Source organism: Haliotis asinina, chromosome 8 (genome assembly GCF_037392515.1).
Source record: "Haliotis asinina isolate JCU_RB_2024 chromosome 8, JCU_Hal_asi_v2, whole genome shotgun sequence".
Lineage (NCBI taxonomy): Eukaryota > Metazoa > Mollusca > Gastropoda > Lepetellida > Haliotidae > Haliotis > Haliotis asinina.
The window spans coordinates 57890493-57909122 of NC_090287.1; the positions used below are offsets into that span (position 1 = coordinate 57890493).

Below are 18630 nucleotides of genomic sequence, written 5' to 3' on the forward strand. Positions count from 1 at the left end.
CATTCCCTTCTCCTGCCTACGTTCATTCCCTTATTTCTCTGTCTACGTTCATTCCCTTCTCTTTCTGCCTACGTTCATTCCCTTCTTTCTCTACCTACGTCCATTCCCTTCTCTTTCTGCCTACGTTCATTCCCTTCTTTCTCTGCCTACGTTCATTCCCTTCTTTCTCTGCCTACGTTCATTCCCTTCTCTTTACCTACGTTCATTCCCTTCTCTTTCTGCCTACGTTCATTCCCTTCTCTTTCTGCCTACGTTCATTCCCTTCTCTTTCTGCCTACGTTCATTCCCTTCTCTGTCAGCCTACGTTCATTCCCTTCTTTCTCTGCCTACGTCCATTCCCTTCTCTTTCTGCCTACGTTAACGTTCATTCCCTTCTCTTTCTGCCTACGTTCATTCCCTTCTCCTTCTGCCTACGTTCATTCCCTTATTTTTCTGCCTACGCCCATTCCCTTCTCCTTCTGCCTACGTTCATTCCCTTCTTTCTCCACCTACGTCCATTCCCTTGTCTTTCTGCCTACGTTCATTCCCTTCTCTTTCTGCCTACGTTCATTCCCTTCTTTCTCTGCCTACGTTCATTCCCTTCTCTTTCTGCCTACGTTCATTCCCTTCTCTTTCTGCCTACGTTCATTCCCTTCTTTCTCTGCCTACGTTCATTCCCTTCTCTTTCTGCCTACGTTCATTCCCTTCTTTCTCTGCCTACGTTCATTCCCTTCTCTGTCAGTCTACACCCATTCCCTTCTCTGTCAGTCTACTTTCATTGTCTTCCATATCAGCTTACAATTATCCCCTTTTCTGTCAGTCTACACTCAAACCCTTTTTTTATCAACCTACAGACACCGTGTTCTCTGTTTGAACATCCTTACCCCATTCTCTCATCATACACACATCACCTTCTTTATGAGCCCACACTTGGAAGGTCATTTTAGTAAACTTATCCATTTACATAAAATAAATGTCGAAGATATTTTGTGATGTTTTGATATCATTAAGTACTACTTACTCACTGAACACCAGAGACACGCCTACAAGATAGAATATTTACCTCATTTATATTTACCCTTTAACGAGAAAGAGTGAAGTTAAAAGAATAAAGGGAACGCTATAACCGTCACATAATATTTGACATCAAGCAGGGACGGCTATTGCAATGCAATATCCTTGATCGTGTAATGAGTTACCTCGTTAGCTGTGGGGATTGTAGACAAGGAAATTTCTGAACGTAAATTAAATCCAGACTATAAGTACATACATGTGTGTTGGTGGTATACCTCTGCCGTTCTTAATTTACCCATTTATCCAAAACATGCTCATCGTTTATCAGAATGGTTTTCATACTTTGTTAGTTATTGTGTTGTCTTGTACTTTTTTATACGAATCCTAGGAAGCACTTTGGTAAATGTGTGTCAATGAAGCTATTCGATCTATACGTTATTCAAATGTTTGAACATCTCTGAACATCTTTTCTCAACTAATTACCGAGTGATTTTGTTCTTGTTTACGGAAATAACCAAAGAACCAAAATTAACCCATTTATGTCCAAGAGCATAGAAAGTCATTTTGGACTTTGTTTCAGTGCTGTTCATATTCCTCGCGACAAGCAGATACATATCGACTTTAAACAACGGCAAAGCATAAAAATACAACCAATGCCACATGTAGCATATTCTTCATAGAAAGATACTATTTCCAACATTTCAAGTGATGCATTTATGAATTTCACACATATAGTTATAAAACACACAAAAGATATGTCATGATTCCCTGCAAGTAAATTTAAGGGACAAAAACGTTTCCATTATTCTACAAAATCTCCTATGTGCGATTTTTCCACCATCGGTAAATATACCGTTGTCAAAAATCAGATGTTTGCCGAAAATAGTATCCTGTCCTGTCTGTGGTCCACATCACAAACACTTCGGGAGGCAAGTAAATTATTCAGTTGAAAAAGCACGGGTTATAATGAAACAAATCGAAGTAGGAACTTGCAGAGGACAAACGTTTTCGAAATGTGTCAAATGTGAATAGAGCATCTGCATATCTGCATATCGTCATATTGTCGAGGTCGTAAATCGACTAGTAAATTTCTCGTGGTATTTTTCGCAGTTATCCAATATCTGCTAGGACATTGCCAGGATTAAAGGGTAGATGACCATTTGAAAGTTAAGGTCACTAACGTAAGAATAAAGTCATGAGTTGTCATTCGCTCTCAATCTTTCCAAATAGATCTAAATACAAACTAAAGGAAGCGATCTCACAGGTCATACATATAGGCCAAGTTGCATTATGGACAAGTGAGTTGTAGGAAAGTTTATGTAAATACTGCTCCACCCTAAAAGTAAGAGAACAAAAGCAAACAAACGAAAACAAATAAAACATAACAAGCACAACTATGACACCAAAACAACTAAAAAAAAAGAAAAAGTAGGTAGAAAAAGCCACCACCACCCCGAAATCACCCCAAAATCGAAACAAAACAATGAACAAACACCAAAGCAAACCCCCAAAACCATTAAAGCATAGGAAAGATAAATAAAAAATAAAAAAATAAAAAATAAAGAAAACCCCAAGGAAAAACAACAAAAAACAACAAACAAACAAAACACAAAAACAAAAACAAACAAACAAGCAACGAACAACAAAACAAAAAAACCCAACAAAACAAAGAACCCAACAAAACACACACACACACACACACACACATACACACACAAAAACAAAAAAAAAAAAAACAATCAAAACAAACAAACTCCAAAACCCAAACATCAATAAATACGTATTTAAGCTAGCAAACACAACTAAACCAAACCAATCAAACAAAACTATTAACAGTGAAATGGGATTGTGCGCAGTACTTTTGATTCTTTCTATTTACATATCAGCAAAGTAACTTGTCACGAATTCAGCGACCGTGCCCACACTGCACTACAGGGGATCCGAGGTTCGAATTATTCTCCAATAACATGTACATGTAATAGGAGCTCACCATATGGGTCAGGAGGTCACGCTCGATATTTTTATGTAACCGTACTCGATAATCTATCGTAGTCAGTAAAGTTGTGCTACTATGTCAATAAGCGGTTTCTATGTATGTCTGTATGACCACCTAAACCGATTGATCAGGGCACGTCCAACGTCTGGCTGTGACAATACAAGCAGTTATATATACCAAGTAACACACTTGAACGCAAGAACATATTCCCATATCTAGATCATCATGGTCACAAAAGTGTCGGTTTCCATTTCAAGACACTCTCACCTTCACACCTGAAACGAATATAATGATTTAATGTTTTGCTGTGCTTCATTTGCACTGAATATGATAAAGGTTCAATTATGCATACATTCTCCTCACTGAGATAGGAAACCGGTGTGTACATTGCCAGTGTCACCACCTGCCCTTGGTCCTAGGCCGTCTTATTGATCTCGCCTTCTGAAAAAGTCTCATTCTGGGTACAGGAAAAGACATAATGGTATCGCTCAACTCCAACGGACTTTTCTCGCTGTCTACCATTCTTGCATTGCTCATCACACCTCTGAATTCATGGAATATAACTATCGGTAAGTATATATTTGTTTTAAGGTTTATTTTCAACTTCTTTCCAGAATAGAAAAAAAGAGAGAATAATTTGCGAGTCTAGTTTTGGATGTACATGAATGATCACAGGACAATCTGTTTCTTTGAAACTACATTTTTTATTTGGAACACGCTTTCGATCATTGTAAGAAACTTCTGATGCTTTTCATAAGAAAATCATGTGCTTATGATTTGTACAGTGGGAATATAAACATGGACAAGTTTTGTGTACCGCTGTTGTGAACAGATGACGTTAGGGATGAAAATTATTCCTGTTTTCTAAACGCTAGCCCACTGAGCAGCCATTTCGCTCTTTAACATAGATGCCTCACCAAGCTAACTTTGAATCATTTCGGTATTCCTTTACCACAGCGACGGTGTCTACACATGCTAGGATGTGAATATATCTTTGGCGAGTCGTGTATTAATCTGACAATGGTACCAGCATATTACATACTGAATTCCTTCCACACTGATTATACAACCTATGAGCTATATGTTGCCAACAAATGAAGGTAGATTAGCATACTAAGGACCATGGTGACTTACAGTACATGTGCTTCCTGCATGGACCCTAGCTGGATTTACATCATCCCCTCAGCTGTTACCAATTTAGACAAATCTACCCTAAAAGAGCACTTATTCTACGATTACAAACCTGAAAAACTGACTTACGTACCCTCTCAGGAGGCAGTGGCTAACCAGCGTTTTGACTGGTTAGTGTACAAACCTTTAAAATTGTACTTGGACAATATATTCAAATGTCATTCAAAAAAGGAAATATATTCAAATGTCACTGAAAAAAGAAAACCAATCGACAAAACACTGCAACTGTATAAACCCAGCCAGTATTTCAGTATCATGTACATAACCACTGAATGGCCATTTATGGATTGTTTTATTGTAGACATCTTCAATTATTGGCACATTTGTGCCAGTTTATATGTTAACTGACAAAAAATAGCATATTATCAGCACTCTTGCAATGTATCTAAGCAATGGCTTCAAAGTCCAATCAGCAGCGGCGAAATCGTTGCCAGTGACTAATTGGAATGTTTTAAAGCTCTCAGTTACGAGTCTGGACAAATATCGAGCATTTGTTTCTGAAGGTGAAGATATATTTGTAGGCAAGAAAACGTACAGGCTGCAAAACACGCCCCGCAAATTTCATTTACAAATGTGTTCCGGTGATGTATTATCTCTGAGATTAAACCCTGACAGTTAACAGTGCTACCCACTGCAGCGGCATGCAAATACATTAAAATGTCTTGTTTTGGGAAAAGGATAATTAAGATTTGATGATATAAAAGGTTCGAATCACGAATGTTTAACATGTGATGTTTTGCCGCGAGAAACGTAGATGATCAATAATATAGATCACTATTCAAGCAGGCGTTACGTAGCGACAAAATGAAACCTATCTCAGCTGGAGTCATTTGCCGTTTAACTTTCTATGACAACAAGAGCCAAAGGATGGTGATAATGGAATTATCTACCTCACACATAAATGTCGTTTTCTGATTGACAGAGCGCTCTTTTATTATTTTCAAAGTACACCGAGTAACTTATTCATTGTTACACACTGGAAATGTCGAACACTTTAAGTCATTTGATACATGGTGTTACAATAATTCTTTATCTCGAAGAAGTGTGTCACGTATTATGTACAGAAATTACCCATATTTTGCGAATGCAAACTGATGGAAAGGAGATAACTCTAAATTTGTTTTTCTTGTCCGCCGTTGTCGGTATTGGCTAACTGCCTACCTCTTGCAATACCTGTGCTTCAAACAGTTAAAAATTAACATTGGGGGATTCGGTAATATATATTAATAATCACTGGTCCCTTGGGTTCCAGGGGTTGACGTACGGTCTGTGTTTGTTTAAAGAAACAAAGAGGGTACATTCCTCACACGTTCCTCTCGAGACCAATGGACAACTTATAGTGATAAACAGATATATCTAATTTATCTTGTTTGCCATTTATGTCTTGGAAATAATGGAGCCACAGAAGAAATATGAACATATAGCATGTATAAACACTTCAAATAAAGTTATGCAAATTTAAGAAGCAAAAAGCAAACACCTATCAGAATTTGATTGTCTATCTGTTTTAAGCAAATATCATAAGGTATTAACATGCACAGGTAAGAAGTTACTTATGAAGATCACTAAAAATATCCGGTTTAGACAGCATGCCGGATTATAGAAGTGATGGTAAATGTACCAGCCAGGGATAGGACTGAGATTGTATGCTGGTGTTGGCAACTTGTCGGATTGGACAGATGCCGGTTTTCACAGCTTCCATTGTATTGTACACGGAGCAATGGCCTTTATACCAAAAACATTATTATGATGCACAAATAAAGTCGTAGAATGACATGAAAGGACCATTTATGGATCCTGAGCTCCGTAACACGCGGAGCACGGCCTTATCAAAGGTGATGACAAAGGTAAACAGTTGATAACGATATATTTTATCAACCGTATACCTTGTATGGCATTTAAACACTTGGTTGGCGCCAATTGGTTCTGGAAGTAAGAGTGAGTAATATTGCAGCCATATCGTGACGAGAACATTCTTGACATAAAAAGAAATATAAAAAAAACCATGTAAAACCACCAGAATATCACCACTGGAATTAAAACTAGCGTGGACAGTTAAAACTAATAGAACCATTTGGACAGTATAATGTAAATCCTGGCTAAAGATCGCCATCAACTGAAGGTAGGTCACCACACTAGGGACCATGGGGACTTTTAGTATCTTTGCTACCTGCATGGAATCCAGTTGGATTTATCTCATCCCTTCAGCCGCTGGCGAGTGTAAGAAGTGCTAATAAAAATTAAAATAACAAGAATACTACGATTAAAAACTCGGTAGACTTAAATTTACATCGAATGTTTTGACACATGCGTACAATCTCAGGAGAACAATAAGTTTACAATACTTCAACCCCCTTTGAGGGTACAGCCACTAACACTTCTAGTTACTAAACTAAACTACCAATCATTAAAATACAGCAGTCTGCAGAACATTTTACTCAATATTCAACAATGAAATTAACTGTGAGCAAGGAACAATATAGGTGTGATTTAGCACTTAATGGGGAATGTTAATAGCACCGGTTGAAAATAATGATGGTATGCAAGACTGGTAACAGGTTATATCAATGTCCTCCGCGAAAACATTCTTGTTATTCAGATCAGACATATTGACTTCTTCCCTCTTTTCACAACGATATGATGGCTATTGAGAGCATAACACCACGGATATTCATAAAATCAATTGATCTAGCAGGTCTATATCGACAATTTACTTTGTTATTGTTTCATTTTGTAGATGTTTTTCTTTACCAACCAAACTCGGGCGTTGTTCAGAACCCGTGTGACCGGAACTTTTTTCTTCATGGAGACACCAACAACGTTGTCACTTGGAACATGATCCCTGTCGACTCATTCTTTAAATTGCTGAAAACAGGTAAATGTTTCCTTTGTTGGAACAATAAACGAATGTCACAAAACAATTTCCATCAAATGTACAAATATTATTCATTATCATGTTTTCTGAGAGTATTTTCGGTTCTTTTTAGTGTTTGATATTCTTATATAGAACACTCGTACTGAAAAGAGGACGCCAAGAGGAAGGCACTTTCGTGACTGTGCCTCAGGAACAGGTTTGACCTTTTCAGTCTAAACTGGCGGTTTCTTCATCATTCATGCCATCATCAAAAAGATTGAAATTTCGAAGGGGAGACCGTGATTACAAACGAGTGTCTGTTAGGCAACATTGACCTTACAGTGGGTTGTAAGGTTAATCACACCAAACAGCACCCGTTTTAACACACATAAACATCGCTTCATTTTAGAATGAAACATATTATCAATTATTTTACCTCGTTAGCTACGCATTAAAACATGACACAAGTTGCATGGGTGCCAGCATCAGGCTGAACGCTCACATACTCTTGTACCTTGTATGGCCTTCTAACGTTTACATACTACTCAAACTTTGTGTGACCCGTTTAAATTTACAGGGACGGTGGGGTACCCTACTACTCGAAGCTTTTGTCACCCGATGACCCGTGTTCAGTTATTACCCACATGGTATAATATGTGAAGCGCATGTCAGGTGTTCCTCGACGTGAAATTTCTGTGATATTGCTCAAAGCGGCGTAAAACTAAACTCACTGACTAAAACGACAAACGCTAAGCGTCCGTTCATGATTTATAGATGGGGGTGGGGGTGGTGGTGGTGGATGATGATTGGGTGGACCTCTTTGATGATGCACTCCTTCCCAAAATGGAGTGGTCAACGATGTTTCAGCAGACTAGATAAAGTCAAAGAACCAAACATTATATGTCACGGCACGCTATGCATAAAAGCTTGCGGCAAGTCAAGTATTGGATATGGAAAAGGCCATGCCCTTATTCTACATCGATGATTCTGTTCCGAGCAGGATATATATTTATAATCCTTCTTTCCTATTTGCGTGTACCTTCTAAAGGTGTTGTGATCTATAGTGCCTTTCACCGTACCTAGATAATCAATTACTACTGATTAATTGATACGTGTCGGGGCCTCTTTTATCAATATGTGATCATGGTCAGGGTCAAAGCTGTTTGGCGTCAATATTGTACCATTTGTAATTAGAAGTCTGGACAAATCACTTCTTAAAATACAATAAGATGTGTCTTTTCTTAATTCTCCATTACAATTTCTTAATCTGATAGTCCAAAATTGGCCATTACTTTTGGAATTTTGCTAAGATACGGAAGTGCTACGATTTTCTTTTCATTACAAGAAAACAGTTTTATTGTGTCTCCTTGCTCCAGTCTGGCGTCTGTTTCACATTGAGAAGAGAGTATTGCTCATACCTACCTGTCTTCAGTAATTTGAAGATCAGTAATTTTTGAGATAATAATAATAACATATGTATTTATATTGTGCCAAACTCCACTCACGAGGTGAATGCTCATAGCGCTAGCAGTTCAAGCAGGCATATTATTACCCCAGATAGCCCAAGCTGCCTGTTAGGCACCAGAAGGTTGTAGTCAAATGACTTATTCCACCGGGTACCCATTTTCTGCTGAGTGAACTAAGGCAATTTTGAATAAACTCACTTGCCTAAGGTGAGATCACATGCGTCATTTGCTTCGTTGTGGGGCAGGACTGAAGTCCTAGAAACGCTCAGGAGTTAAGCTGCCGGTCATCCATCCGACCACTGTCCGCGCCCATCCTTGGTCACCTTCACCTGATTGTGACCTGAGCTTTATGCACAGGGCCACACGTTATCCCTTCATTGTTGATTCGTTGTTTAAGATAATTATGCATTGCACAAATTACAGTACACAAACGTCTTCAGAGAAAAGTCAATACCTCTAGGTCTCTAGTATTAATAATAGTAGTACTTTGTTTTGTTTGTGTGAGTGGCGAGGGGACAGTGGACGCAGTACTTTTGATTCTTGGCTTATCAACACTCGATGGTTTGAAAAAAACCCAGTACATGTTAAAGGTGTAATACTCTCTACTTCATGCCTACATGCAGACATGCATTGCCACATAAATCTCTGTATTTATACTTGGCAAAATCAATCTGAAATATTCAATAGAATATCCCATGTGTCCAAATTATTATAACAAGACAATGTCGCGAATCTTCAAGCATGTTTTGTTCGAAGTAAAACTATTTCACTTAATAGTTTATCAATTCTGTCCTCATTTTATCAATTTCCAAAATTCTTTCACGAAGTGGGATTTTAAACATATTGTCATCTTCATTTTCTTAACACCCAACATCACTACCTCCCTTCATACTTTACTAGTCAAACGACGTCATGCTGATCTCACAGTGGCGGTCCACTACCCCTATTCTGAAGCACACACGAAGCTGTCCGACCTACACCCAATACAGTCTGTTCCACACGGGGACTGCTCAGGGATCATTCAAGGGCACTGTCTGGTACATTCAACTCAGAACGTGGAAGAAACAGTTTCACCACCTAACGTGCTGACCGATTGCATCCACAGTCGATTCCATCAAGCTGTGACCCAGGCGATGAAGACTCAAAATGGCAGGACAGGATTTATCTTGATGTCGTCAAAGCATGGTATGCCATTAACGTAATGGGAACACAGTTAACCTTTGCCCACCCTTTGCCCACTGGAAAAGGTTGTATCTTCATGATGATCTTAGTACTTGAAGATCTGGGTCATTATTGATCTTCTGTAACTCTCGATTGTCGTAAAAGGCGACGAACGGAAATACTGAGAAGATTGGTTTTCGGTTGTAAAAAGGAATTACCCAAGTCATCGAAGCACCCAATCTGTACCTGTTTTGAATTTCATATGATTTAGAGGGCATAAGTTGTAAGCCTGAAACCTCACATCACTCACAAACCCACTCCTTTAAGGCATTAAACCGTCTCTCCGAGATAAAACATCAACGTTGTTTGAAACCTATTGTTTTCAAATATTTGAAAGGAAATGGACTAGAGAGTCAAGAATAATTTGCTATATAAATACTTGCCCATACATACCAAATTGTTCTTTTCAAGAGAAGTATAAATTTGAAGAGGAGTGCATATGTTTGACTTGGTTAATTCCGTGGCATCCTGCTGTTATACTCTGCAATACAAAACCATTTACAAAATGATCTGTATTTACTTAAACCAAGCCTAAAACTGTCTAAATAATAGACACAAATGTGTTTATTAACGATGTTTACTTTATCGTAGCACTGTTGGAACTTTCAACATTACTCGTGGCAACAAACCCTATGACAACAGTAATGGCCCTTGAGATAAATGGCAGAGGTTTCCTGACCAGAGGAGGAGATCTGAGCACAATTTACAGAACATCAACAGATCATGCTGTTACTGTCATAATAGCCTGCTCTGGTTCCTGCATCCAGAATGTCGTCAAACAGGTTCGTTAAAGTGTTCACGTGTCATAATAGATACTACTTCCGGCATGCAGTAGTCAGTTTCTCATAGCTTCCGGTTCAATCAAATTGTAGGACAGATCACTGCGTATAGGCTAATGGCATCTGCAGTTCAACTGTGGTATCACTGACACTTACAACTGGATTTGTGCAGAAACCGGAGTGATTTTAGAAGGAATGTCCAAAAATGCATTGATCATCCAGAACTGCACAAAACGATTGAAGTCGACTACATGCCTGCCAGAATGATCAGGTCTACGACAATCAGGAGAAGTCATGTATTACAACACTCAAAGACTTAGTAAAACAACTTCCCTGCAACAGTAAAAACCTCTTCCACTTTTTATGGACATGTGGAGGCGCATAATTCGCCTGTCTAAACTGGACTTAATGTTTTCGGGCTTTTTCAGACAAAGAACTGACATGACTTTGCATGTGTATGTGACGGATGAGCCAGTGAATACGCCGAACATTTCGTCATCCACCACGCTGGTATCGCTATTTGAAACTGATTCCTAAACACGTCATCGTGAGATCTTAGTGAAGACTGTGTTATTATGGAACGTGTTTCTGTTATTTAAATTATAGATACTTGATCTACAACTCAAACAGAAGCACGGCTCGTCAAGAAACATCCGATGGCTCCTTGCAAACACAGATCAAACAGTTGATGCTGACGTTATGGTGGACGTCAACAACATCAACAGCTTTGAAGTAGTTACAATACATCTAAAACCGTGCGTCGTCCAATATTCCTCTCAGGTAGAGCATTTTCGTTATGTTTACATTTCATATGTGTTATTTGTAAATATACCTAAATACTCAGGCAGTATAAACAGTCTCTTTGTATAACAACATACAATAAACAGGATAGTTTGAATAACACATCCATATGCCCTTTCGTTCTTAAAGAGTGAATTTAAATATGATGTTTACAATGTTTCACAAATTTGTTATAATTATTGTTAAAAAATTCCAAATTGTAAAGGTGGTATTTATAAGTATTGTAATTTATTTGGGGGCGAGGGGGGGGGGGGGGGTAAATTTAGGAAGGATTTTACTACCACTGGTGTGAAATCTCATCCGAAACGACATCCAGTTACATACTTACATCTTATTTGTGACGTTTCTTTCCACAGGCTTGTTGAAACAGTAAATACATTCAATTTTCCCAAACCATCCCTTTGTAATCTGAAAACTGTTTTTTTCCCATTTTTTAGGATATTGATGACATAAGTCGAGGAATTGTATCTGTAACTTCAAAGAAGAATGCAATAAAAACTGCATACTCTGCACTGAAGGTACGTATGGAATATGTTTTATTTTTTTAATGTGTAAGGATAATTTCAAACTGTTTGTAAACACTCACCTTGTTTCATTTACATATACCGTTTCAAGTACACGTGATCATCTCCTTTGCCAATACGTTAAAGATTAGTGATAAATAAAATAAAAAAAACAACAATATTTTCATCTATTCCAGGAGAGAAACAGAATGAAATGCAGAATTAATTCAAAGTTCTTGAAACACGCATGTGACACCTGTGGTCTGAACAACGTAACACTTCGACTGGGAATTAAACAGGTAAAACAGATGTATTTAACGATATGTTCGAACGGATGTGACCCACTTAATCAGCACCTTCATGTGAAAAACGTCCTAACAACACGACTCACAACAAATCGGGCGTAGCTTTATAATATATATTGGAATTAGCGTTGAAATCTTCTTGTTAAATAACGTTGTCGTTTGCCTTAGCAGAATAAATGGTACATTATTTGATAATTTTATCAATATCATGTGTCTGATGTGTAATGTTCCTAAATATGTCTGAGGAGAAATATGCTCTTTGGTAGAACGTGATGAACAAACACTCATTTCAGTGAGTCTTACAGGCACTCGGTACACATATATTTGCTTACTTTATCGGCTCTAGTAGCGCATACTTCATGAATATAAGCAAAGATGTATTTTATACTTCTTTGATCGAAAAGTTGATGCTGACGTTATGGTCGACTTCGACAACATCAACAGCTTTGAAGAAGTTAAATACATCTAAAACCGTGCATCGTTCAATATTCCTCTCAGGTGGAGCATTTTCGTTAAGTTTACATTTCATATGTGTTATTTCTAAATATACCTAAATACACAAGCGGTATAAACAGTCTCTTTGTATAACGTGATGCGTCAGTCATACAGACACTCGGTACACATATATTTGCTTACTTTATCGGCTCCAGTAGCGCATACTTCATGAATATAAGCAAAGATGAATTTTATACTTCTTTGATAGAAAATTAGTCGTTTGTGTGTACCAACTCAATAATATGTCATTATTGTGTTTCTATGACCTATTTCTTTAACGAAGTCCCCAGGCTTCATCGTGAAGACGATAATCAACGGTACAGTTCACTACACGGGGATGACAATCAACCTCATCAAACAGATGGCTAAAGCACTGAATTTCAGGTAGAAGGATATGGCAAACTGGTGGATAAGTATAGAAATATTGAGATGGAGACATTTGAGTGTTGTAAGTGGAGAAATGTTATTATAGCATACTAATGGATGAACACATGGCATGTTTTATGCTCTTCCACTATTTCATCCATAACACCTGTCATGTAGTTATTTTTGTCCAACTTGTAAATGCCTCATTGAATACTTAATACCAACAGGCACTGTTATGTATTAAATGAATTTTAGTCTTTCGTTAGACACATTAAATATGCTTTCATTCGAGAACTGAAATCAGAATATGTACATTCCTAACAACGCGAATATATATACATATATATATGTATGTATGTATGTATGTATGTATGTATGTATGTATGTATGTATGTATGTATGTATGTATGTATGTTGGTGATGTATTTACTTTGACGAAACTTAGAGTTTATCACCAAACAATCCTGTGTTACAGTTACATCTTGCTGGAACCTGAAGACAATGAGTGGGGTCGGGAGATTAACGGGTCGTGGACAGGTGTTGTTGGAGATCTGTTGTCAGGGGTAGGTACACATTGCTTCACTCTCGATTGTCCTTGTCGTAGATTGCCTAACTTCCCAACAGAGTCAATGCCATCAATGGAACTGACATTGGGGACAAAGACGTACTGTCATTGCCACCGTTTCCACTGCACCTCGAAGGACCAGAACTCTACTGCCTGACGCATAAGGCGACTAATTTAGTTTCGGTGACTCGCGCGTAATCATGCTACATTGCGCATCATAATAATCTGCATTATCTCTTGTCCATACCAATGAGGGTGTAAGTGGCTGGGCGAGTATTATTTTAAGTTTTTAGCAATATCCCAGCAATACAACGCCTTAGTCAACAGTCTACCCCACTCTGGCCCACATAGGAATATGTATCTATATGTATTGCTCGGCACTGCGATAAACAACAAACATGTTTTAAAAATTCATGCCAATCCGTTACTGTAGAAATTTGTGATGGACAATGGACAGAATTCCAGTGTTATCGGCATACTATCTTATCTATATATCTACACTTGATGTGAAATTTGACTGAAAAGTGTTCTCTTCTCATTTTGATTATTTTTTTTAACATTTAGTGATAGAAATGTGACAACATATGTCATGTTTGGGATTTCACTTCCTCAGTAAAGTACAAATTCAAGTACTTTTGGTTGAGTCCCATCCGGGATTCGAACAAGCACCCTCAGAGTCAGGCACCTAATCGCCAGCACACAAAGTCAGCCAACTAACCCGCTCAGCCACCGCGACTACCCAAAAATCATAAAAATGTGACGTCATGCACTAATCACTCAAAATCATATCGCATTGATAATACCATGGCGATCGGCTTGATCACAGAGCAGACAGACCAATTCCACAGCATGAAGGTCATATCCTTCAGTTGATGTCTCTGTCTTCCGTGATTAGCGGACAGTCTTTGAGTTCATTAGAACTGTTGGACGTAAAGGAATCGTATCTTTGACTTCCTGCCACACACCATCTTCCCACATTCAATGAAGGATGGAGGAAACGTACATGTTCAGCATTTCCCATAACGGCTGCTTTGTAAAGACCAATCATACTTACCATGTTTGGGACGGTATCAAATGTATTTGAGTGAGCCAAGAATTGCTGAGAAGATCGGTTAGAAGCACCTCGCGTTATGTTGTCATCAGGAAATGTTCTGGATGACTTGCCATCTTAAAATACCACGTAAATTAGGATAGTCACTATTGGAGCTAATCAACATACTTGGAACGTTCTTTCTGAATTTAATGAAACCAGTTGTTTGGGAGACAAACAAAAATCTCTCATTTTCTCAAAAATATAGACATACCAACAGACAGTTTGACGCGTCTTATTCATTTAGGTGTAAACGTTTTCTGTTAATTCCAGTTGATTCAGTGTATGAAAAACCCAAATACTGTAGGCAAAACAAACAGAAGATTATCATCTGGTTTGTTCATGGAATAATGAAAGGAAAAATACTATATTTAGTAAAGGAAAATACTATATTTTGTAGATTTTAGTAACAATATATTTCTGTAGGCAAGTGGCAGTTGTGATATTCGGGTACGTCTTTCATACCAATAATTGACTAATTGGCTGATTTACCTTTACGGTCAAATCACGTCATCACGGAATGTCAGGCATACAGAAAATTTTATTCTAAAGATTTTAAGTCAATTAAATTTCAGAGGACAGATGTAATTGCTTCTCCACTGGCAGTTACTGCAGAGCGAGCCGCCATATTGGACTTCACCGTGCCGTATTTCTATGACACGAGCTGCATCGTCATTAAGACGCCTGACAACGACGACACTAAATGGCTGATTCTTGCCACCAAATTTCAGCACCTTGTACTAGTCTGCATATTCGTCTCATTCGTATTCTCAACCATCTTCTTCTGTGTGCTGGAGGAAGTACAGCCAGCCCACTGGCCTGTAAGAAAGTCGATAGGGCTATGGAACCGATGTTCAGACACCCTTCTCGTCCATTTTGCCTCTCTGATGGCTAACGGTAAGACAATCAGTGTTAAATTAGTGTTTAACTCAGTGAGGTGTGTTTTATGTCGAATTACCCAACGTGTTAATATTAGATGGAAACCCAAAGTAAGGCACATCTAAGTCGTTGAAGTGCTTATATAGGAGCCGAATCATGAAAAAACTAGTTCTATTGATAGTCAACTTTTTACTGCAGTGAATGCGACGTATTGGTGTAAATAAGCTTCTAAAATATCTTTCAAAGACGGAATAGAATCTTGTGCAATGGAGCAGTTCGATGAGCATTGCCTGTTGAAGCAATATTTCCCTAAAATGTGTCGATGCACCTTAACATAGAGCTTGGGAAAGATTCCATTGCCACATGACCAATCTTTAGATAAGGAATATTACTGAACAATGTGTTTGTATACTTTGCATCAGGAATAAGTGGAAGCCTGCTCCCGGTCAGTCTGTCAGGACGCCTTGTCATGGGTGCCTGGTGGATCTTCTCTCTACTTACAGCGGCAGTCTACCGTGGTGACATTATCGCCTTCCTCACTGCTTCAAGAACCACATTGCCGTTCAACACTCTGACTGAGATGGTGGCGCAGGACGCCTACTCTTGGGGTACCCTTGGAGGGTCAGCGTATGAAACGCTTTTCAGGGTATTTTTTAGTAAACCATTCCTTCAGTAGGTCGTTTTGGTGTTTACCTTTATTTGAGTACTATCTTGGTAGACACACCGGGGCACCAGAAATGGGTTTTGCACATTGTGATGTTTGACATCACGAGGACATGTTTTCAGAAAAGTTCTACCCCAACACCAAACAGAATACTTGGCAAAATGAAATAGCATGTCCATTTGTAAATAAAACATATACCTAAGGTACCCCTTCATACATATGTTCTGTGCTTTACTCTGTTCACATCTTAGCAATAAATGGAAACAATGAGTTAAACCCATTTCTGGTCTTCCCCCGTTGATATTTCCATATATAACATTGCTAAAGAAGGCGTAAAACTACACTCAGGCAGTTGGATTAACAAATAGACTGACTTACCTTCTGTCGTTCCCTTGCAGAATTCAAGCACACTTCAATACAAACAGATTTGGGAAGGCATGGAATCAAGACTTGCATCTGATCCTAGTGTCCTTAGTGTCGATCTGAACGTGCATCTGGAGAAGGTGAATGCTGGACACTACGCCTTCATAACAAACACCTTGACGCTGAAGAATTGGAAAGTTAAAAACTGCGATCTCCTAATGCTCAGTGACACCTTCTACCCGCTGATGTTTGCTATGGTGCTGTCCCAAAATAGCAGCGTCACCAACATACTCTCAAAAGAGTAGGTCACAGGTGCACCCGTCACCCGTATTAACTTCACATTTATTATTTCATTAATTAATCATTAAGTCGAGAAGTCAAATGACGCCATTGTAAAAATACATTCAAGGATGAAAAACACGTCATGCAAAGGGATTTAAGAACGTTTATAACTATTATTTGCATTACAGAATAAAATACTAAATACCAAAATGTTAATTGAAAAAAGTATTTTAAGATGTCATTTCTTTTACAGGATCTATCACCTCCGCGAGAATGGCGTTATTGAATATTGGTATAATCAGGAGACGTCTAATGTTAGTTGTATAGCAAGTATTCATGACATGAAGAAGATTGACATCATCGCGCTCCTCAGTGTCTTCTATGCTGCAGTCATTGGCGTTAGCCTTGCTCTGGTGGCGCTGGTTGGGGAAATACTCTGCAGCAAATTCCGGCGTCCCGTCACTTCTCCACAACAACCCACGACAAGAAAACACATAGCATGACATCCAGTTAGGTGATTGAATGCCTATGTATGTTTTGATAAGGCTGAGTGGGTTAGATCGCTGACTTCGTGTGCTGGCGATTAGGTGCCCGATCCTAAGAGTGCTGGTTTGATGGGACTCAACGTAACTCAACATTACTGAGAAAGTGTCATCCGAAATATCACATGCTACATTTGATCACTTTGTGAATGCGTTACGGATTACGTGAGGGGTGGAATGACAAAAAATGACATTTTGGTGCCCATGGAAACAGGATTTCATATCTATGGAGAGTGGGAACACGAGAGATTAGCTTAGACCGGCCGCCTATGCGTGACATCACGCCAGGAAGACAACCACACTCAGCTTTGGAGTCGAGTCTAGACTGCCAGTTTGACTATTTGGACCATTCCTTGCTTACTTCCCGTCATTTCCATGGCTAACAGTACCTCCAGTTTTGCTCCAACAAAAGCGACAGACACGTTTTATCTGGCGCAGACAGAATCTACGTTACAGGAGTCAAGCTTGTGATGGTGTTCTGATCCGGACAACTCAGGTGGCAGGGAAAGGGTGTACAGATAGCGAAGTGAAGGATATGCTGACGCGTGTTGGTATGACAGCGTTATGGTATGGGGATCCATCACATCTCATGGTCAGTCACAACTCATCATTGTCATTGACAATCTGACATGTCTGTGATACAGGAATGAGATAATTGTGCCTCGTGTACAGCCGTTCATTCAAGGGCAGAGACGTAATTTCATGCTTCAACAAGATAATGTCCGTCTATATGTCGCTCGTGTTGTGACGGATTTCCTGAAACAGCAGAATATTCACGTACTGCGCTCTCCAGCTGTTTCTTCGGACCTGTCCCCTATCGAGGACTCTTGGGATGAAATGGAGCGACGTTCACATCAAGCTCAGCATCAGTTTTGCGTTAAATGTCTTCTTTGCGTCGTCGTTTTCAAGCCTGCATCAACGCCGATGATGGACACACATTACACTCAATTTGTGAACTGACTTTTGGCACCATATCTCTCCAAGGGCGTGTCACTATGACTAGTATCAAATCTAAAGGACTTCGATATTACCCTGTCAACAGTTCAAATGTGATTAAAGAAAACAGCACGGTTAACCTGGAAAACGCCACAAATCATATTATTATCCTTTAGAATTAAAATGGCATAACCTCAACCAATGCACATATACTATTTTCCAGTGGTATATATGGACTGCTATTGATCTCAAGGTGGAAGGTATTAATGGGCTAGAGTGTATATGTATAACGACTATTCCATCGCCTAGCAACATTCATCATGACCTATTTTCAGCAAT

General features: G+C 38.9%; 1 protein-coding gene across 1 annotated transcript; it reads left to right on the forward strand.

Annotated features, from left to right (window-relative positions):
* Nucleotides 1-3467: 3467 nt before the first annotated feature.
* Nucleotides 3468-17316, forward strand: LOC137295316 (probable glutamate receptor). The gene is made up of 13 exons (XM_067826632.1): nt 3468-3558; nt 6918-7055; nt 9401-9685; nt 10313-10503; nt 11107-11280; nt 11739-11819; nt 12002-12103; nt 12888-12988; nt 13446-13533; nt 15201-15522; nt 15927-16150; nt 16567-16832; nt 17067-17316. The coding sequence occupies exons 1-13, from the start codon at nt 3468-3470 to the stop codon at nt 17314-17316; spliced, it is 2313 nt and encodes a 770-aa protein (XP_067682733.1).
* Nucleotides 17317-18630: the final 1314 nt, after the last annotated feature.